Below are 20,605 nucleotides of genomic sequence, written 5' to 3'. Positions count from 1 at the left end.
GAGAGACCTCGGAGCCGACCTCTGACCCCCCACTAACACCGACTGCGACCGGCCAGAGAGGTAGGAGGAGAACCACTGGAGAACAGTGCCTCCCACCCCCAACCCCTCCAGCCGGTGCAGAAGGATACCATGGTCGATGGTATCGAAAGCTGCTGAGAGGTCAAGGAGCACCAGGACAGAGGATAAACCCCTGTCCCGGGCCCACCAGAGATCATGCATCAACGCGACCAAAGCAGTTTCCGTGCTGTAACTGGGCCTGAGTCCCGACTGCTGGGGACCTAGATAATCGGCTTCTTCCAGTGATACAGTGAGAAGAGGAATTTCCTTACAGATTTAGTAAAATCCAGAAAATGGTAACTATTATCGACAGAATTAAGCTTGATCATGGAACTAACTGAAGAATTATAACATTTTGAACATTCTCAAATTTGTTTAATCTACAGCTACCTAGCACTGAAAATAAATATACACATAAGACAATTGGAGGTTTTATGTAAGATCTTATTTAATAAAGCCTCAATTCTCCTCCTTCTGCAATATCAGAACCGTATTATATTAATCTACATCTTAACCTGATTTAACAATTCAGGAATTTATTGGCTCAAATGTCCTTAAAAAATTCATATAACATAACTGAAACCTAAACATGATCAGTGAAGTTTCAAACTTCCTGTTTGAAGAATTTGTCCTGTGTTCTTGCATTATCACCCTCTATTTCTTCGTTGCACTGCAGCTCCTGAGGGCTGTGTGTGAGACGGAATATGACAGTTATATCATGCAAAATAGGGTTTGTTTCCTGAAGACCCACAATCCATTTGGCCAAGGTAGCCTTGTTTTCTGCCCCAACCATACACATGGCAAACACAGGGCCCTCTTTAACTGTAGGGAAAGCACAAAATATAGTGTTAGCATTCTAAGGCAGCTCAAAATGGATTACAAAAAATGTGTGAAATATTCAACTCAAGCATCAGAGGGACAAATGCAAATACCTCAAGGCCAAGTCATCATCCACTGTCAATTCCTAGAATACAGCTTAGTTTACTTCCATGTAGTTCTTGACAGTTTAATGACTCTTCGAAGAATGGCACTTTAAACAAGTGGTCATTACAACCATCATTATAGTGAAATAATCAGAATTTGAGAATTTGGAAACTGGCATGCATTTACCACAGTTGCAGTATCCTGGGGTCAAATGATTGGCATTTGTGACCTTCCCAGCCCCCACCTCACAAGCAAAGTTAACGAGGGAAGCTAGATTTGCTTAATGATTGCATGATTCACTTAACAGGTTTATCATAAAATTGGGTGCTTAGCAATGGAAATTCTTATACCAATTTGGGTCATAAATCGAGAACTAGCTGTATATGCATGCGACTTTACACAGGACCCACATCCTGGGGGTTTACATTTTCGTAAGGGAAATCATAGATAAGCAGGCAGGAATCTTTATACCAAATGGCCATGTAAGACAAGAGAATCCGTTCACTAGTTTTTACCTTATCTAGTTTCATCCTATTTGATAGGGATCATTGAGATTGTCATTTTTGCATACAAAACACAACACCCACATATATGATGGCTACCTTTATCTGTGTAAAACTCATAATCATCCAAAATATCCCGTTCCAGATCAATATCCAGATACATGGGGTAGTAGAAATTCCTTTCTGGGTCAATCACTTCCACCATCTGGGAAAAGAAGGAAGTGCTGATTATTTTTTCAACAGCAAATTATCTGATCAGAACCCTACTATCTTTAGAATAGAATAGAATTTTTTATTGGCCAAGTGTGATTGGACACACAAGGAATTTCTTAGTGCACATGCTTTGGTTAGGAAAAGTAAACAGAAACATCCAGTCACTTATTACTGTTCCTGTGTTCGTCTCCATTAAGGCTACTTGCTTCAGAGGATATTGCAGAGCAATGTATTATATTCTAACAATCTCAATTTTCAGCAAGGCTTTAGAGATATTCAAAGGATATTAAGAGTTATTGGCCTCTAATATATCTGATTGATACTAGTGTTCAGGTTGTTCTTCCAGAGCCTGCTTATCCTTTCATATGTCCTCTGAAGTATAAAAATGTCATTTCCCCTATATAAGCAATTAATAGCTCCTTGTGGTTTTTTCTCTATTATCAAGAAGCTTTTCCTTACGAAATCCACAAAATGAGCCTCTTTTCTCTTATTTTTTCTATAGCTGAATGCCCTCTTTATTCCCCGGTTAGAATTGTGGACTCCTCAGTTTCATTTCTTTTGGCTTCTACAAACTTGCATCTGAACATGTCCAACAGAGATTTTGTTTAAAGTGCTTGGTGTTGAATTATTTAAACAAAAACAAATTGTCACCATTTTGTTGCTCTCCTCTGGACCTCGCTTCTAAGTAACTGATCAGAAGTAAATGGAAATGCTTTGCTTGAGCTTCAACTAGTACAAGACTCAGCTTGATCTTGAACAAAATTTAGTCTTTGTCTTCTCAAATAACCAATAATTACTTACTCTTCTCTCTCAACTAAGACCTTAAGACTAAAAATAGCACCAAGCCATTCAGATATTCAGATTCATTTGTAAGTATCCTGCTAATTACACTGGTTCCATCTCTAAAATGTCTAGGCTGCACAAACTCTTATCAGGTAGGAATAATTTTTCACACCTTAAATGGCTTCCCCCCCCCCTCCGCATGACACTCCTTGCATTCAGAGTATAATTATAGTTCATCCTTTTTTTATTACGGTAGTTTATTTTGCACTGACATATGCTCACACAACTCCATCTGGTGTACTAGCAGAGAAATTACATGCGTCCTTCCGTGTCTAACTCAATGTTACAAGCAGCCTTTAAAGAAGATATCAAATACTAATTTACATGTTCTTCTGAAAGCTTTGCTCTGAGCACATAGTAATAAACACACTTGGTCTTGAGCCATAAGCGAAAAGGGCCTTCAAGGAAAATGGGCATTTCAGTGTTATGAGAAGCAAGCAATAACTGCTGATCAGGGCTTTGAGTTCCTGAAAGGCAGAGAAGAGACACAAAAAGAGCAGGTTATAAAATGAAGGTTAATCATTATTTTTAAATATAAAAATAGTATGTCAACTCTAGCTCTTTGGTAAATTAAAAAAAGATATGTGTTGTATTTTGTTTTAATCCAAAACAAGAATTCTTAACATTATTAGCTATGTCGAAGAAAGAGTTTAGAAACAAAATTCCAAGAAATCCAGACTGAGATTTCTGGATAATATCCACAAATATTTCAAATCTTAGATCCCACTATCCATCCATGTTGATTCATTATCAACTCTGAAGCTGGCAACCAAAGCATTATATTGTGAAGAAATTTTATAAGTCAGTATTTCAGTTCATTGCCACAGCATTTCTATCACCGTATAATTCTCCTATAATTGTAAAATCTGTTAAATTTCCAGTTTCAGCTGTTGCATTTCTGAAGAATGAGGATTGCACTATATTCCCCAACTGGTACACAAATAGCCATGCTTCCGAAGTCTACTCAGGTCAAACAATGCCTTGTTGCATTCCTATCTGTAATTTTTATTTCTGGTCCTGCTGTATGCATTATAAAAATAATAATTATGCAAACGATGGCTATTGAGTCACACATTTTTGTGGAGTTTCCTCTGTCTCCTATGGCAGAGTGAGAAGGCAAGCAAGAAGGAAGAAGCCAGACTGGCCTTCTTCCTATATATGCACTTGATAGAAGGATATCAGTTAATTTGCAACAAAATCTCTCGTACAGGAGAAAATCTGGTCCTGGAGATTTAATCATTCAAATAAAGGGGTATTTTCTTACCATAAGTTTGCCATCAGGCTTCTATCTTATCCCTTTATCCTGTCTTTCACAATTTCATTTATGTTGAGGAAAACTGAATCTGCAATTAAATAGCATTGCCTTTTTGTTGCCCTTGAGCCTTCTCTGAGCACCTGGTAAGATTCTTTTCCTTTCATTTTGAACATAGCCAAAGAAGCTCCCTTGACTTACCTGCAGCTACCATGGCACCTACAAACATTATGATGGAAATCCCAATTTTGTTGCATATTCATTTGATCCTCAAATCTGAGATTATCCAGTCAGCACAAAGTAACAATGACAGAAAGAATTCAGTACCTACGATATGTGGATGATTGATTTCTTTTCCAGAATCCAGCTCTTCTGAGTAGGGGTTCTGCAACCGTTAAGAGAGTTTAAATTCATTGGTGATCCAAAAGTTGGCAAAAAAAGCAACATAATTAATTACAGGAAGCCATTAAGGGCATAGCCAACGCCGTGGCAACACAACGGATTCTTCGGAGCTCCCAAAGAAAAGTCAAATCCCAGCTGATTCAGGTCTTTATTTACCTAAATTGTTCTGGAGGAAGTGGATAAAGAGACATGAGGCAACGCAAACAGGGAAAAGGAAATTTCCTTGAAGAGCCGACTGAAGTCTCAGAACCCGGCAGCTGAGGAAAGCAGCCATTGCAAGCTGCAACGAAGCCAGGGCAGCCACACCAAGGAGAGAAGCAGGAAGAAGAAAATGTGGATTGTTAGGGTGTGAAGATTGCTTTGATCTAAGTCAGGGGTCTCAAACTCGTGGTCCACGGGCCAACTGCAGCCCTTGGGGCAATAGTTTGCAGCCCTCACCTGCAATATTTCTTTGTTGAGCAGAGGGGCATCCCGACGTGTCTTATTTGCACAGAGAAAGTTGCGATGCACAAAGAATACAATTTGAAATGTCATTACACATTACACAACTAGACATGCTGAGGAGTTTCAGATCCAGGGGGTTAAAGCACAGAAGGTTTTGTGCTTTTTTAGAGGAAATGGACTCAGAATATGAGGATGTGCTCTACTTCACCGAGGTACATTGGCTCACAAGGGAAACATATTGAAGAGATTTTGGGAGCACATACTTGTGCGAAAAGCTCTTCTCTACCTTGAACTTCAATAAGTCCAAGTACAGGTCCAGACTTACTGATGAGCATCTTCAAGCCCTACTGAGGGTCTCAACTGCTTCCTCCCTTAAGGCAAATGTGGCTCCGCTATGTGAGAGTAAGCGCTGCTAGACCTCTAGCAGCAATAAGTAGGCAGAAGAAGCCATATTCAAAATTCAAAATACATGTAAAGATCTGGAGACTCTCTGGGTTTGCATGCAAAATAAAGAGGGTTTTGTCATTAGAATTGGGGTAATCTATAGGCCTCCAGGGCAATCTGAGGAATATGACAACAAGATGGTGGATGAAATTACCCAAATGGCAGTAAAGGGAGATATTGTGGTTATGGGTGATTTCAACATGCCTGATGTTGACTGGAATATCCCTAGTGCCCTTACATGCAAAAGTAAGAATATATTAGAGGCCTTTATAGGAGCAGCTCTGGCACAGCTGGTTAAGACACCGACTAGAGGGGAGAATATTCTAGATTTAGTTTTTACGAATGGGAATTGGGTTTCAAAAGTTAAGGTGGGAGAAAATTTAGGTTGCAGTGACCACCTATGTTTGTGGTTTGATGTAAAAACTGATTGTGAGCAATCCTATACTGCAACCAAAGTATTGGATTTCAGAAAAACAAATTTTAATGCAATGGGGGAATATTTAAATAATGAATTAAAGGGGAGGGATAAAATGGCAGGAGTGAGCACTCAGTGGACTGTATTAAAAAAAGGCCATCTTAAAAGCCACTGGACTGTATGTAAGGCAAATAACTAAAGGTAAAAGGAAGAAACCACTATGGTTTAGCAATGAAGTAAGGGCTATAATCAATGAAAAAAGGCTGCCTATAGAAGGTATAAAGAGTCTGGAAGTGTAGCTGACAGAGAGGTGTATAAAATGAGACAGAAGGAGGCAAAACAGATAATATATGCTGCTAAAGCCTCAAGAGGAAGAAATTGCCAAATCTCTAAAGAAGGGGGATAAAACCTTCAGATATATTAGTGATAGGAAGAAGAAAAACTGCAGCATCACAAAGCTTAGTACCAGGAATAATACATACATTGATGGGAATAAGGAGGTTGCTGACCATTTCAATAGCTACTTCTGTTCAGTTTTCTCAAAAGACACTTTACAATATAATACTATAGATGGATATAGCATTGCTTCCAGCTGTATGGATTCAGCTGCAGTGATCTTAGAAGCCGATGTCTTAGAAGAACTTGAACGATTAAAGATAAATAAGGCAATGGGTGAAGATAGCATCCACCCCAGAGTTCTTAAAGAATTCAGATTTGTCATTGCTATCCCCCTGACTGATTTGTTTAACCAATCCCTGTTAACAGGAGATGTTCCTGAGGATTGGAGAATGGCCAGTGTTGTGCCTATCCACAGAAGGACAGTAGAGAAGAAGCTGGTAACTACAGGCCAGTTAGCTTGACATCAGTTGTAGTTAAAATGATGGAGACTCTACTCAAAAAGAGGATAAATCAGCACCTAAAAAACAATAACTTATTGGACCCAAATCAGCATGGCTTTACTGAAGGCAAATCATGTCAGACTAATCTCATTCATTTCTTTGACTATGTCACAAAGGTGTTGGATGAAGGTGGTGCCGTGGACTTCAGCAAAGCCTTTGATACGGTTCCACATAAAGAGCTGATAGATAAGTTAGTGAAGAGTGGACTTAATTCCTGGATAATTCAGTGGATTTGAGGCTGGCTGAAGCGTAGACATCAGAGAGTTGTTGTTAATGGCGAGTATTCTGAGCAGAGACTGATTACAAGGGGTGTGCCACAAGGGTCTGTTCTGGGTCCTATTCTTTTTAATATGTTTGTGAGTGACATAGGGGAAGGTTTGGTAGGGAAGGTTTGCCTATTTGCCAATGACTTTAAAGTGTGCAATAGGGTTGATATTCCTGGAGGCGTCTGTACTATGGCAAATGATTTAGCTTTACTAGATAAGTGGTCAAAGCAATGGAAACTGCAGTTTAATGTTTCCAAATGTAAAATAATGCCCTTGGGGAAAAGGAATCCTCATTCGGAGTATTGTATTGGCAGTTCTGTGTTAGCAAAAAGTTCAGAAGAGAAGGATTTAGGGGTAGTGATTTCTGACAGTCTCAAAATGGGTGAACAGTGTGGTCGGGCAGTAGGAAAAGCAAGTAGAATGCTTGGCTGCATAGCTAGAGGTATAACAAGCAGGAAGAGGGAGATTGTGATCCCTCTGTATAGAGTGCTGGTGAGACCACATTTGGAATACTGTGTTCAGTTCTGGTGACCTCACACATATTGACAAAATTGAACGGGTTCAAAGACCAGCTACAAGAATGGTGGAAGGTCTTAAGCATAAACCGTATCAGGATAGACTTAATGAACTCAATCTGTATAGTCTGGAGGACAGAAGGAAAAGGGGGAACTTGATTGAAACATTTAAATATGTTAAACGGTTAAATAAGGTTCAGGAGGGAAGTGTTTTAGGCAAGTGAACACAAGAACAAGGGGGCACAATCTTAGGTTAGCTGAGGGAAAAATCAAAAGCAACATGACAAAATATTATTTTACTAAAAGAGTAGTAGATGCTTGGAACAAACTTCCAGCAGACGTGGTTGGTAAATCCACAGTAACTGAATTTAAACACGCCTGGGATAAACATATATTCAATCTAAGATAAAATACACAAAATATTATAAGGGCAGACTAGATGGACCATGAGATCTTTTTGTGCCGTCAATCTTCTATGTTTCTAAAACAGTTTACGTTCAATGTTCCATTCATGTTCAGAAAGTTAAAGTTAAAGAACTTTTAATAAAGACATTTGAATCTGAATAATAATAATTACATTTCTCTAGTAAGCAACTATATGTGGTTTCTTCAGTCTTCTATATCTGTTGTATTATTATTATTATTATTATATTATTTTCATTTTATTTATTTATTACTTTTTTTTTAATGAATTTGTTAATTTATTTTTATTTTTTAACACAAAAAAGATGAAAAAATAAAGACATTTGATAACATTGGAATGTTTTTGTAAGAGCTTTCCTTGTGGAAAACCTGATGCAGCCCAGCCTCACCCAGACTCTACCTCCAGCAGCCCTCAGGTAAATTGAGTTTGAGATCCCTGATCTAAATACTGTGCAGGAGTGATGAGTGAACAAGGGGATGACACTGGGTGAGTCAAAGATCAATTTACAGATAAAAGGAAACTTTAAAAGAAGACTGTAGGAGAGCCCAGAATGGAAATTAGCAGCTAATTGGTTGCAGTCCCCTTTTGTGACCTTCTGACAAGGAAAGTCAATGGGGAAACCAGATTCACTTAGCACCATTATTACTAATAAAAAACTGCAGTGATTTACTTAACAAATGTGGCAAGAAAATTTGTAAAATGGGGCAAAACTCACTTAACAAATTTCACTTAACAAAATACATTTTGGGCTCAATTGTAGTTGTAAGTTGAGGACTACCTGTATTGGTAGAGGAGCAGATGGGTATTTTTCTTTTACAAACTTCCAGAATATTTTCAGATTTAGCTTTCATTTACTTGAGAATTCCTAATTTTGGTTGTTGTTTTTTCTCTTAAAAAGCTAAGATTTTCATAATTAAGCTTTCTCTTATTTTATACATTTCACACAAAGCCAGTGGCCCACATACTGTAAAAGGGCAAAACCTCAAGATTTTTAGTTTTTCTATTAAGGAATTTGAATGTTTGACACATAATAAAGGAAATGTACTACATCCAAAAGAAACATCAGTACTTTAAATTAGTGGGGAAACTAATCATTTGAATCCATACAGTAGATCAGCGTTTCCCAACCGGTGTGCCGCGGCACACTAGTGTGCCGCGAGACATGGCCAGGTGTGCCGCAAAGCTCCTGGGGAAGCTCCAGCTGGGCGGGGCGCTGCCGGCGCCCCTGCCTGAGTGTCGTCCTGTGGATGGTCTTGGGCTTCACAGTCGCTTCCTGGTTCCCTCTCCTCCCACCGCCTGTGTCTCCCGCCGTCGCCTCCCACCAAGCCGGCGGCCGTTGACGTGGGTTCCTCGAGTGGGAGCTGCCGCTTCCCTCCGGCCAGCCCAGCCACGCTGCAGTAGAAAGCACAGCGGTTATTGCCACCGCTTCTGCCTCCACTCAGGGAGCCACCGTGGTCACCACGCCTTTTCCTCTCACTCAGCTCAACCACGATGGCTCCCTGAGTGGAGGCAGAGGCGGCGGCAATAACCTCTGCACTTTCTACGGCAGCGTGGCTGGGCTGCCTGGAAGGAAGCGGCAGCTCCGGCCCGAGGAATGAGGCGCTGGTGGTAGACACAGGCGGTGGGAGGAGAGGGAACCAGGAAGCAACCGTAAAGCCCAAGACCAGCCACAGGACGACCTTCAGCCAGGGGCGTCGGGACTGCGCGCAGCCATGGTGGGAGCAGCATGAGAAAGAGAGGATTCTATCCCACGAGGAGACGCCCACCAAGCTGCAGGTCCCGCTGCCGTCGCCTTCATTCCCTCCGCCTCTTTCTCCTCATGCAGCCTGAGCCCGCCTTTGCTTGTCCGCCCTGGCTTTCGCTTGACCCCATGATTTCCCCGCAATTTCATCCAGGCCACCTCTTGCCTCCTTTTGAACTGCGGGAAAATCTGCGGGCGAAGCAAAAGTCAGGGCGGGAGAGAAGCGCGGGGGTGGGGAAGGAGGAGAGCCCCTCAGCGCTTCCCCTCCGCCAAGCTGCCTGCTTGTCCTCGCGCCTCGTTGCTACCTCCTGCCTTTTTCCAGGGGCCTTTGGAAGGCACCCAGGGAAGGGGGATTGGGGGTGGCTGCAGCGACTTCTCGTCCTCCTCATCCGGCTGCTAACGCCCGCCCGGTCCCTCTTGCAGTCCCTTCACCGAGCGCTTTTGTCCCAGGCTGTCAGCGAAAGGGCTGCAGGACAGGCGGGGCAGGCGTTCTTCTCACAGCTGAGGCAGGATTTGGAATGTCGGGTGTGTGTGCGTGCCCCTGCCACCCGGAACATTTAAAATAAGAAAAACCTTCACTGGCCTCCGCAGAGAAGAAAGGAAGAGAGAGAAAGAGAGAGAGAGCAACAGACAGAGCAAGATAGAGAGAAAGTGAGAAAGAGAGAGGGGGGAGAGAGAGAGAAAGAGAGACATAGCAAGAGAGGCAGAGAGAGAGAAAGAAAGAAAGAGAGACATAGCAAGAGAGACAGAGAGAGAGAGAGAGAGAGACAGAGAAAGAGAGAGAAAGAAAGAGAGCTAGCAAGAGAGAGAGAAAGAGAGACAGAGAGAGAAAGAGATAGCAAGAGACAGAGAAAGAGATAGCAAGAGAGAGAATGAAAGAGAGATAGCAAGAGAGGCAGAGAGAGCAAGGGAGAGAGAAAGACATAGGGAGGGAAGGAGGGAGAGAGAAAGAGAGGAAGAAAGAGAGGAAGAAAGAGAGATGGAGAGAGAGAAAGAAGGGAAGGAAGGAAGAAAGAGAGTGAGAGAGAAATAGAGCGAAATGGAGGAAGACTTTTTTTTTTGTCAAAACTTTTCATTAGCCGCTCCTCTTCCTCTTCCCCCCCCCCCCCGGTTCAGTGTTCCCCAGGATTTTGAAAATATGAATAATGTGCCGCGGCTCAAAAAAGGTTGGGAAACACTGCAGTAGATTATCTTCTCTACCAGTAGGACTGTGAATTTCTCAATTTACCTGATAAACTGTAATCTTGGAATTCAGGTCGGCTGCAATCCTATCCAAGCTCAATTTTGCAAGTTCAATAGGATCTTCTGGGAGGGGAGTTGGGACTGGATAAGGATTGATATGCTTAAATTTAGGGAACCAATACAGGAGCCTCTGATATTTTCTTAAAGGGTAGCTTTTATTACCAAAGATCTCGAGCAGCAAAAACCTGGTTTCCTGGTTCGGCAAAACACCTTTAGGACAAGAGAAAGAACAAATTTATTAGGAATTAGAGAAACTGTTTTTACTGTTTTTTACGCCAGTTTTAAAGGAGAAAGCCTCATAAATAAAAATAGCTTAATTTTACCAGACTTAGATCACTGATAAAGGAAAATTAAGTCGTGACTATTAATTGGCTCCAGGTCAAATTTGCATCAAAATTATGAAGGGGATGTGTGACTATGCTCCATAAATTTTCTGCAAAATGTGATGTACCAGTGAGAATGGTGCCGCACTAATCATTATAAATTTATGTTTTTATTAATACCAATGATATAACTTTCCATTCATTTCTTGGTTTTTCATGTAATATTTTCATGCTCTTTGCATAAAAAACTGACAAGCTCTAACATCAGATTAAAGTAAGAAGGTTCCATCTTTATTCGGTATCTAAAACTGCTCTTTTTGGCTTTTCTCTTGTGAACTGCAGTAGGATCATCCCTGAGGAGATTCCAGCAATAATCAGCAAGCAAGGACAAACTCTATTTCCCTTGGTATCTCTTCTCCATGCCTGCGATATCCTGGTAGAATCTGCTCCCATGCTCATCACTCACTGCCCCACAGTTCAAAGGGAAATAGCCTTAGTGAATGCCACCTGCCAACAAAAGTGCATATATAGTCAAGGCTGTGGCTTTCCCAGTTAGCAATAGCACTTAAGACTTATATACTGCTTCACAGTGCTTTTACAGCCCTCTCTAAGTGGTTTACAGAGTCAGCAATCTGGGTCCTCATTTTACCCACCTCGGAAAGATGGAAGGCTGAGTCAACCTTGAGCCTGGTGAGATTTGAATTGGTGAATTACAGCCAGCAGAAACAGCTTGCAGTACTGCACTCTAACCACTATGTCACCAAGACTCAGTTACAATGCATGGCTGTGAAAGTTGCACTATAAGGAAGGCTGAGCGCCGAAGAATTGAGGCCTTCAAAATATGGTGCTGGAGAAGAATCCTGCGAGTTCATTGACTGCAACGTAATCAAACCGGTCAGTCCTAGAAGAGATCAACTGTGACTGCTCTCTAGAAGGCCAGATCTTGAAGATGAAACTCAAATACTTTGGCCACCTAATGAGAAGGAAGGACTCACGGGGGAAGAGCCTAATGCTGGGAATGACTGAGGGCAAAAGGAGGGGACGACAGAGACTGAGGTGGCTGGATGGAGTCGCTGAAGAAATAAGCATGAGCTTAAATAGATTCCAGAGAATGGTAGAGGACCAGGAAGGCCTGGAGGAACGTTGTCCATGACTTCGCGATGGGTGAGACATGACTTTGCAACAACAAATAAGTGAATTTTCCGTGACATGTTTGCACAAGTGCTTTATTGGACCTAAGTAAATTTTCCACATGTTTTTCACAGTCATTTGCCTTGCTGTTCTCAGTGAAGATAAACTTATACATTTCCATGCGGTACCATTTCATTGTTCTACTGTATTTGTTGAGAAGTTACGATGCATCATAATCATTAGACACATCCTTTCTTTGTAGGCAAATATACTCGCCTATATATAAGTTTTTAATGTGAAATATCTTGAAATCAGCACCATTGTCATCTGTTTTCTAATTCATCTAATCAAAATATGTAAACATTTTATCTTGGAGGTCAATAATTTCCCAACACTTGTAGACCAGTGTTACTGACACTTAACTAAATATATCTGCAAAGAGGGAGGTATCAATAAAAAAAATCATGGACAGAGACACTTAGATTTGTTACTCCCATCACTGACAGAAAGAACCAAGAGCAGCAGATTTCTCTGTGATGTCACTGCTCAGAGGCAGGTATAATATTAAAGACAACTACCGTAAATGCCTTTATGTCAGCAACTGACTTCAAACTGGTTGGTCCTGTAGAACTCAACAGCAAATTTAAATGTTGATGCTTCTCAACTTTCTTCCCATACTTATTTCTGTTGGGTTTAACCACTCTACTACATGCTTGCACTGTCTTGTAAACACATCTGTATGGTCAGGTCGCAATTAACTGACCAGTGTGTCACCTTTTGATGACCAAAAGGGGCAGGTACTCTGCGGACTAAACCTCTGCAGAGTGGATGCTCCCCCCTCTTCTGAACTCTTTTGTCTTGATGACCCTTCCTTGTCCACCTCCTGTGTGCTCCATTGTCCTCGGCTGAGGACACATGTGTGAGATGAAATCCAAAGCCATCCTCACACGTGGGAACATCCAGAAGTTATTAATATGGACTGGAATATAAACTTATCTGCGTGCAATTTGCAATTGCATGAATCAACATAAAGATTGTATTTTTTCATCTTTATGAAGGAGTGGTCATTCATTGCTAACAAATGGGATTCTGAACCATGTGTTATTTCTTGCCATGCTAACTCCGCTGCAAATTAAGCCAGCTGAACTCTGCTAATACAAATGATATTAATAATAATCAAAATACCCAACAATTTCTTCATATTAAGATAACAAAAATAGATAGTATTCTACTATTTCTTGTGAACTATATTGTAAAAATCTTTCCAAAGCAAAAACCAGGGAAAAAACCTCCAAATGACTGGAAAGTTCTCCATTAACAGTTATTTTATCAGCAGTGTTAGTCAGCATTCTATCCTAAGATTATTCATGTAATCAGTGAAGGGCTACCAAAATTTTTACTACCACACTGTGGGCGTGGCTTATGAAGGACACCCTGCATTTTCTTTCAACATCTTTCAGGGCAAATTGGGTGCTCTGGGGTGGAGCTCCATTTTCGCTACCCCACTGTGTCCACCCCTACCCCTCCATCCGGGCAGCAGCCCACCCCTGCATGTAATACAGTGAACAATTTTTAAATTAAGAGCAAGCTTGTGGAGATGGAGGATCTCATGTTTTTTCATATACATATTATTTTAAAAATTCCCACTTTTGGGGCCCTCATTGCTATTACTACCAGGTATGTACTTACCATTGTGCTCCATCTGTTCAAGTAGCATGAGAGCACAATCCTGCTGCCTGGGATAGAATTTGAACATTTTTTGAAAAATATTTTGAGGAATAAATACTTTCTTAGGGAAGACATCCAAGATTTTGTTGTATACATTAACATCTTTCTCCACTCCAAATTCTGGCATTTTCTTCAGAGCTGCATAGATAAACTCTACATGACCTGTGCGGCGGATATCCCTCTTGCAGAATATGTCCACAGCTTCCTGAAATGTAGCTGAAGTTTTTTCATGTTCAGGTATGGTGTCAAATATATCTTTAATTTTCACTAACGACTGGTTGGTAGATTCTTCATCGGGTTTTTCATGCTTCTTTACAGCAGAGTTGGAAGTGCTAAGAACTGTGCTCATTTGGATACTTCTCACAGGAACCAAAGTTTTGGAGTTCTAAGAGAAGCAAAGTTTATTGGAGAAAGTTTATAATAATTACAGACCAGAGTACAGTCAAAGAAATATTGCAGATAAATAGACTCACATTTTTATGCAGTTTCAGAAATTGAGAGAAGTTTTTATGTTGTTGTTTTTTAGTACCTGGAAATAAGAGCTTCTTTGCAATTGTAGAAGATCCTTTTTAAGGAATGAGCCTCTTCTTGCAGAAAGCTCCCCAGCCACTAATAATGCTCTGAAGCACTTCATGATAGTCCATCTGTTTTCCAGAACAAAATATTGGGATCTGTCAACTGCCCACTACATGCCTAAATCAAAGACCTAAAAATAGAAGAAGATGAAATTATGGTTACATTCAATGTCATAACAGTCTTTACACCCATTGAACCAGAACTAACAAAAGAATCCATGGCAGCAGTACTACACAGCATACTCAATCTAGCCATGTACATCAAGATGGAGATACCCAGAATCATGGAACATCAATGTCTGCCTCACTAGCAACTTTCAATTTGATGGACAAATATACCAACAACTCAGAAGAACACCCAAAGGATCACCACTCTTAGGACTCATAGTAGACACTGTAATGCAGCACTGAGAAACAATAGCACTCTAACACATACAACATAAAGCATGGGTCAAGTAGGTAGATGACAGGTTTTCCGTAATAAAAAGGAACAACACATGAAATAATTAGCAACATTTTAAAGAAATAAAATTTACAAGAGAAGAACAAAGCAACAACATATTCCACTTCCTGGATATCCTCATCAACAGAGGAAACAACTGCAAATTAGGCATGCAAGTCTATCGGAAAACAACTTACACCAACCAACTACAGTGATCCCTCGATTTTCGCGATCTCGTTCTTCGCGAAACGCTATATCGCGATTTTTCCCACCCGATGACGTCACTCTCTTCCTTCCTTTCTCATCTTTCTCTCTCTTTCTCTCTCTTGCTTCTTCCTCTCTCACACTCTCTTCCTCCCTCTCTCATCTCTTTCTTTCCTTCTCTCTCTTTCTCTATCTCTCCCCCTCTTGCTGGCGGGCGGCGGGCGGGCAGGCGGGCGAGCGCGGGCATCAGCGAGGAAGACCCAGGGAAGGTTCCTTCGGCCGCCCAGCAGCTGATCTGCTCAGCAGCGCGGCAGCAGCGAGGAGCCGAATCAGGGTTTCCCCTTTGCGTGGGCGGCGGGGAAACCCCGATCTTCGTCTGCTCGCTGCTGCTGCGCTGCCGAGCAGATCAGCTGCTGGGCGGCCACAGCAGCAGCGAGCAGATGAAGATCGGGGTTTCCCCGCCGCCCACGCAAAGGGGAAACCCCGATCTTCGTCTGCTCGCTGCTGCTGCGCTGCCGAGCAGATCAGCTGCTGGGCGGCCGAAGGAACCTTCCCTGGGTCTTCCCCGCCGCCCACGCAAACTCTACCATCTGCGCATGCGCGGCCATGAAAAAAGGGCACGCATGCGCAGATGGTTTTTACTTCCGCAACCCTACATCGCGAAAAATCGATTATTGCGAGGGGTCTTGGAACGGAACCCTCGCGATAATCGAGGGATCACTGTAATTAACAAGTAGACCAGCAAAATTCTGTGGACATAATACACTTAAGATTTTAGTAAGGCACTTGACAATGTATACCAGAGTCTACTGCTTGGTAACCTAGAAAAATATGGAATAGACAACATCACCACCAGATGGCTGACAAATTGTATTCAATGATAGTCTTTTAGATTTTAGAAAGAGCTGACATGGTGATACTCCACTCAGTATCAAGGGTACAGCTGTAGAGATGGTCAACAGTACTAAGTATCTGGTTGCAGATAACTAACAATCTGAACTAGTCACTCCACATTTCATCCTCAGTGAAGTGTGCATCTGCATTTCCAAATAAAAAGGGTTTTTTGGGGGGACAAGGAGTCTGTTTCATGATTTTATAAAGCCTAAGTCAGAACAGTTATGATCTTCAGCCTCAACGTTAACAATGGATAAATGATGTTTAGAGAATGTAATTTACTTCAGGAGCAGGAAACCCTATACATTGCAGTCTCTTCTTAAAAGCCTCCAGTGATGGAGCATTCACAACTTCTCAAGGCAAGCCATTCTACTGGTTAATTGTTCTCACTGTCAGGAAATTTCTTCTTTGTTCTAAGTTGCTATTCTCCTTGATTAGTTTCCATCCGTTGTTTCTTATCTTGCCTTCTGATGCTTTGAAACACAGGTTGAACCCCATCTTCTTTGTGCCAGCCCCTCAAATATTGGAACATTGCTATTGTTTCTTTTTGCTAAACTAGACATATCCAATCCTGCAAGCATTGTTCATGTATATTAGCCTCCAGTCCCCTAATCCTCTTAGCTGCTCTTTTCTGGACCCTTGCCAGAGTCTCAACATCTTTTTTATATTGTGGTGACCAAAACTGGATGCAGTATTCCAAGTATGGCCTTACTAAAGCTTTATAAAGTAGTGTTAATAGTTCACATGGTCTTGATTCTGTCCCTCTATTAATGCAACCTAGGATTTTATTGGCTTTTTAAGCTGTGGTCACACAATGTTAACTCATAATTAAGTGACTCCTCACGGTTCCTGCTTCTGAACCAGGTTTTACCTAATTTGTACCTGTACATTTGGTTTCTCTTGCCTAAGTGTAAAACCTTACACTAAAGTTCATTTTCTTAGATAGGGCCCAGTGTTCAAGTCTGTTGAGAATCATCTGGATTTTGAGCCTATATTCAGGAGTTTGGGTTATTTCCACAAATTCTGTGTCATCTGCAAATTTGATGAGTTCCTTTTCTATTTCCTTAACTTATGGGTGTCAAATTTGCCACGTCATGTTGCCATTCTGTCACATTTTACAATGTTTTCCTCATTCGCGGAGCTGGGGTGAGCATGGCCTTCATATGACACATATGGCCGGCAGGCTTCCAGTTTGATACACCTGCCTTATCTAGATTGTTGTTGAAAATATTGAAGAATACTGGAACCTAAACAGGACCTTGGGATAGCCCAGTGCTTACATTCCTCCATGTAGATGTAGTTCCACTGAGGATTATACATCGAGTATGGTTTTTCAGCCAGCTGCTGCTGGTGCTATCCCACATTTTTTCTAACCAAGAAATAGGTTGTGATCTATCTACCCTAGTAGGATATGATATTTATCTACCTATTTAGCATGATATAAGTAGTATTGACACTTTAATATTTATGTTGGAAACGATCCTGAGAATACTATGCACATCCAAGAAAACAAATAAACTGATAATTGATCAAATTGCCCAGAGGTTTCTCATTTGAGATACGAATTATCAAGTTCAAATTGTCCTACTTTGGACATGTTATGTGAAGACCTAGCTCTCTTGAAAAGGCTATACTGTAATGCAGGGAAAGATTGAAGAAAAGGATGACTGGTAGCAATGTGGATAGTCTCAGTTACAGTGACATTGGAAAACCTGAAACACCAGGTTAGGGACAGATCATCAATAAGAAAATGTAACTATGTAATCACTAGGTATCAAAATTTATTTGATGGCCCACAATCAAGATTTGAAATATGTACTATACTTCAATTCCCAACTCGGTAGTACATACCAACTCTCATCTAGTTTTCAGATTACACAAGTATAGATTGTGCATTACACAAGACTGTCCATAATTCCAGCTAACTCCCTCATAGCTCTTTTAAATATTTATGCCCCATCCAGCTTACTTGTGGCTCATGCTCAGCACTCTGAATTCAGTCAGAATCTCCTTTAAAAAGCTAGGGAATATTAAATGTATAGTTAAAACCTAGAGCCAATAATCCACGTTTACATATTGGTCATATAGCGATATAATGATATATTAAATGTTAACCGCATTGTCCAACCTAATTCATATTTAAATGGAATAACGCACATGGACAGTTACGATTCCTATCAGACTTTCTCCCAGCTCTGGCGCATTCCTCTGTCCTACTACCGCAGGTCTTTCTTATTCAACAGCACCCCAACAACCCCACTTCCCCCCGAGGGGCGGCCGCACACTCCCCTTGTGCTTCTGACCTTCCGCGGTTCGCATCGCCATCCTGAGATTTCTCAGCGTGACGTCTTCTCTCCCAATTGCTCAGATTGTTGCCTAAAGTCCCGCCTCCTCTCATAGAGTTACGCGAGAGCCGCCTCGGATGGGAGGCTTCCTGCGCAGTCTTGTTCAACCTGACTAACGTTAAGAGAGTTGGACTTCAACTCCCAGAATTCCATAGCCAAGCATTAGCTTTAGCGCGCGTCCGTGGGTTCCTTCGATTGGGATTGTCTTTTTCATTACTTAGCTAACCTTCTACAGCTGGAAGCTGGACGTTCGCTGACTCTTGGAGATTACAATTTTCACTTGGCGGGGGTGGGTGGCTTTTGCGGGAAAATCCTGCACCTATCCGACAGCACTGTTGTCACTAAGTTCTAGGCTGTGGGCTACAACACCTTCATTTGTACAGAGCTAATGCTGCAAACGTGCTATCTCATTTTTTGTTCTTTCCTCAATTTCAGACAAGATTTAGGAGGAGGTGGGGAGAGTACATTAATTAACTTGTGCATAGGGAGGGTTTTTTTTTTAGTTTGGACTGGTCTCTGGACGTAATGTGACTTTAGTTGTATGTGCATATTTATTTAGGATAAATCTGTCTGACCAATAAACCGGTAGTTGGTAAATCAGTATTTGAAGGGATGTTATAAGAATGGAGATTGACTTATTCTTCAAAGTATAAAGGGCAGAACAAGAAGCAATAGGTGGAAGCTTGTTAACAAGAAATCCAGCCTAGAAGTAAGAAATTTTCTGGCAGTGAGAACAATTTAATACTTGCCTCCTGGAGTTGTGGGTGCTCCATCACTGGAGGTTTTCAAGAATTGACTGATAATCATTTGGCTGGGATGGCATAAAGTCTTCTACCATAAGAAGAGGGTTAGAACTGGAAGACCTCCAAGGTCCCTTCTAGTCTAGTGATTCTATATTCTAAAACACTGGCTGGACACTTGGTGGCCAGAGGGACAAACTCTTTTCACCATGACCTGCTTTTAGGTATGTAACTAACTCTTCTAGAGATGTACCTGCTGCTGCTTTAATCCTGACCATCCACTTTTTCTGCTGTTCTCCCATTCTTCTCTCAATTAGCTCACATCATCTGGTCCATCACACATTCAAAAAGCATTGTGCAAGTTTCTGTTGGCTGATCATAGCCTTAGGGAAACAGCCATTATCTGTTCCACAATTGGTTTGTTGTTTTATCTTGCACTTTGTACTCTTTTGGTTTGCCAAGTTAGCTAGTTTAAGATGTGGTCCACCATTCCATGAAGTGGCATGAAGAATGTCAATATAAATTTCATTTCTTTACCTGATCACTTGTGAGATGCACAATCAATCTCAATTGTCTATCCCTGTCAAGGCTGATTGGTAAACGTCTTTCACAGTTGCTTCGCTGCCTTTTGTGTTCTTCCCATCTGCCTGGCAGGGGCTGGCAGCCAGAAGGGTAACAGGCTGGGTGCTATTGAAAACTTATTATGCCAAGCACTTGTTGCTCACCTATTTGTGAAGAGATTTCAGGTCAGGTCTTTTTGCTGGTGAAAGCATATGCTGATGAACTGCTGTGCCCTGCTGAGTAAGTGCTTGGCCAGATACTTTTGCTCCAGCACCACTCTAGCAGTGCTCTGCATGAACAACACAGTTGGCTCTGGCAGGAAGAATGCTAGGCATTGCACTGATAAAAGTTTGGTGAACTGATGGGTAAGGTATGAAAGGTAGTACAAAATACAGGCATCAAAAGTATACCCTGTGCCTGTGTATTACTGTGCTGCAGTAATTGGTCTGCATTGTGCATGACTGGGTTGCAGACCTCCCAAATCCCCTGTATGACTTGTTAGCATGTCATGAGGGAAACATGGACTTCCTTCTCTTTCAGCCAATCCTTCCATTATGTGTAACCTCCGACAGATGATATGCACCTTGCTGATGTGCTTTGGAGGATTTGAGAGGATTTGTGACACAGGTGCTAGAAGTGCTAGAAGTGGCACACAGCTATGCCAAAGATGCCAAGTTTGAAGTCTTCTGTTGCAGAACTTCTAATAAAAAATAAAAACTTTTGCAATATCATTTCTCTTTCCCACCCTTTCTCTTTCCTTCTCAACCCCTCTTTCTCTTCCCCTTTCCCCCTCCCTGTTTTTCCCTCTCTTTCTCTTCCCCCATTTCTCTCTTTCCCCGCCTCTCTTTCCCTCCTTTCCCCCTCCTATTTCCCCCTCTTCTTGTGGGGCTTTTGCCAGTGATGGGCGGTAGTGGGGAACAAGCTTCCTACAGCTAGCTTTTCACACACACACATACACTGACCAAACCCATACGGGGAAATTTACCAGGTGTTCCAAGACAGCCCCCCTCCAACTCCAAAGTTTTTTCCTGCATGGCTTTTGCTGATGGGGAACAAGCTGCCTGCAGATTCTCTGTCT

The 20,605-nt window shown here is 41.6% G+C and overlaps 1 protein-coding gene across 4 annotated transcripts; it reads right to left on the bottom strand.

Moving 5' to 3' along the window:
* Positions 1-480: 480 nt before the first annotated feature.
* ECSIT (ECSIT signaling integrator) lies at positions 481-18,301 on the bottom strand. 4 transcript variants are annotated; one of them, XM_070741635.1, is made up of 8 exons: positions 18,185-18,301; positions 14,296-14,472; positions 13,728-14,151; positions 10,571-10,794; positions 4,120-4,177; positions 2,865-3,007; positions 1,584-1,689; positions 481-879 (listed from the first exon to the last, which is right to left on the bottom strand). In XM_070741635.1, exons 2-8 carry the CDS (start codon positions 14,398-14,400, stop codon positions 662-664), a joined length of 1,278 nt encoding a protein of 425 aa, XP_070597736.1. In that variant the 5' UTR covers positions 14,401-14,472; positions 18,185-18,301; the 3' UTR covers positions 481-661. The 4 variants fall into 4 exon arrangements, with proteins under 4 accessions (XP_070597736.1, XP_070597739.1, XP_070597737.1 ...); XM_070741638.1 differs by having other exon boundaries at positions 14,240-14,472; positions 18,185-18,239; XM_070741636.1 differs by having other exon boundaries at positions 18,039-18,224.
* Positions 18,302-20,605: the final 2,304 nt, after the last annotated feature.

The sequence above is a fragment of the Erythrolamprus reginae genome, chromosome 2, assembly GCF_031021105.1.
Source record: "Erythrolamprus reginae isolate rEryReg1 chromosome 2, rEryReg1.hap1, whole genome shotgun sequence".
NCBI classification, from domain to species: Eukaryota; Metazoa; Chordata; class Lepidosauria; order Squamata; family Dipsadidae; genus Erythrolamprus; species Erythrolamprus reginae.
Note: the sequence above shows the minus strand (reverse complement) of the source record. Positions and strands in the feature narration are given on the sequence as shown.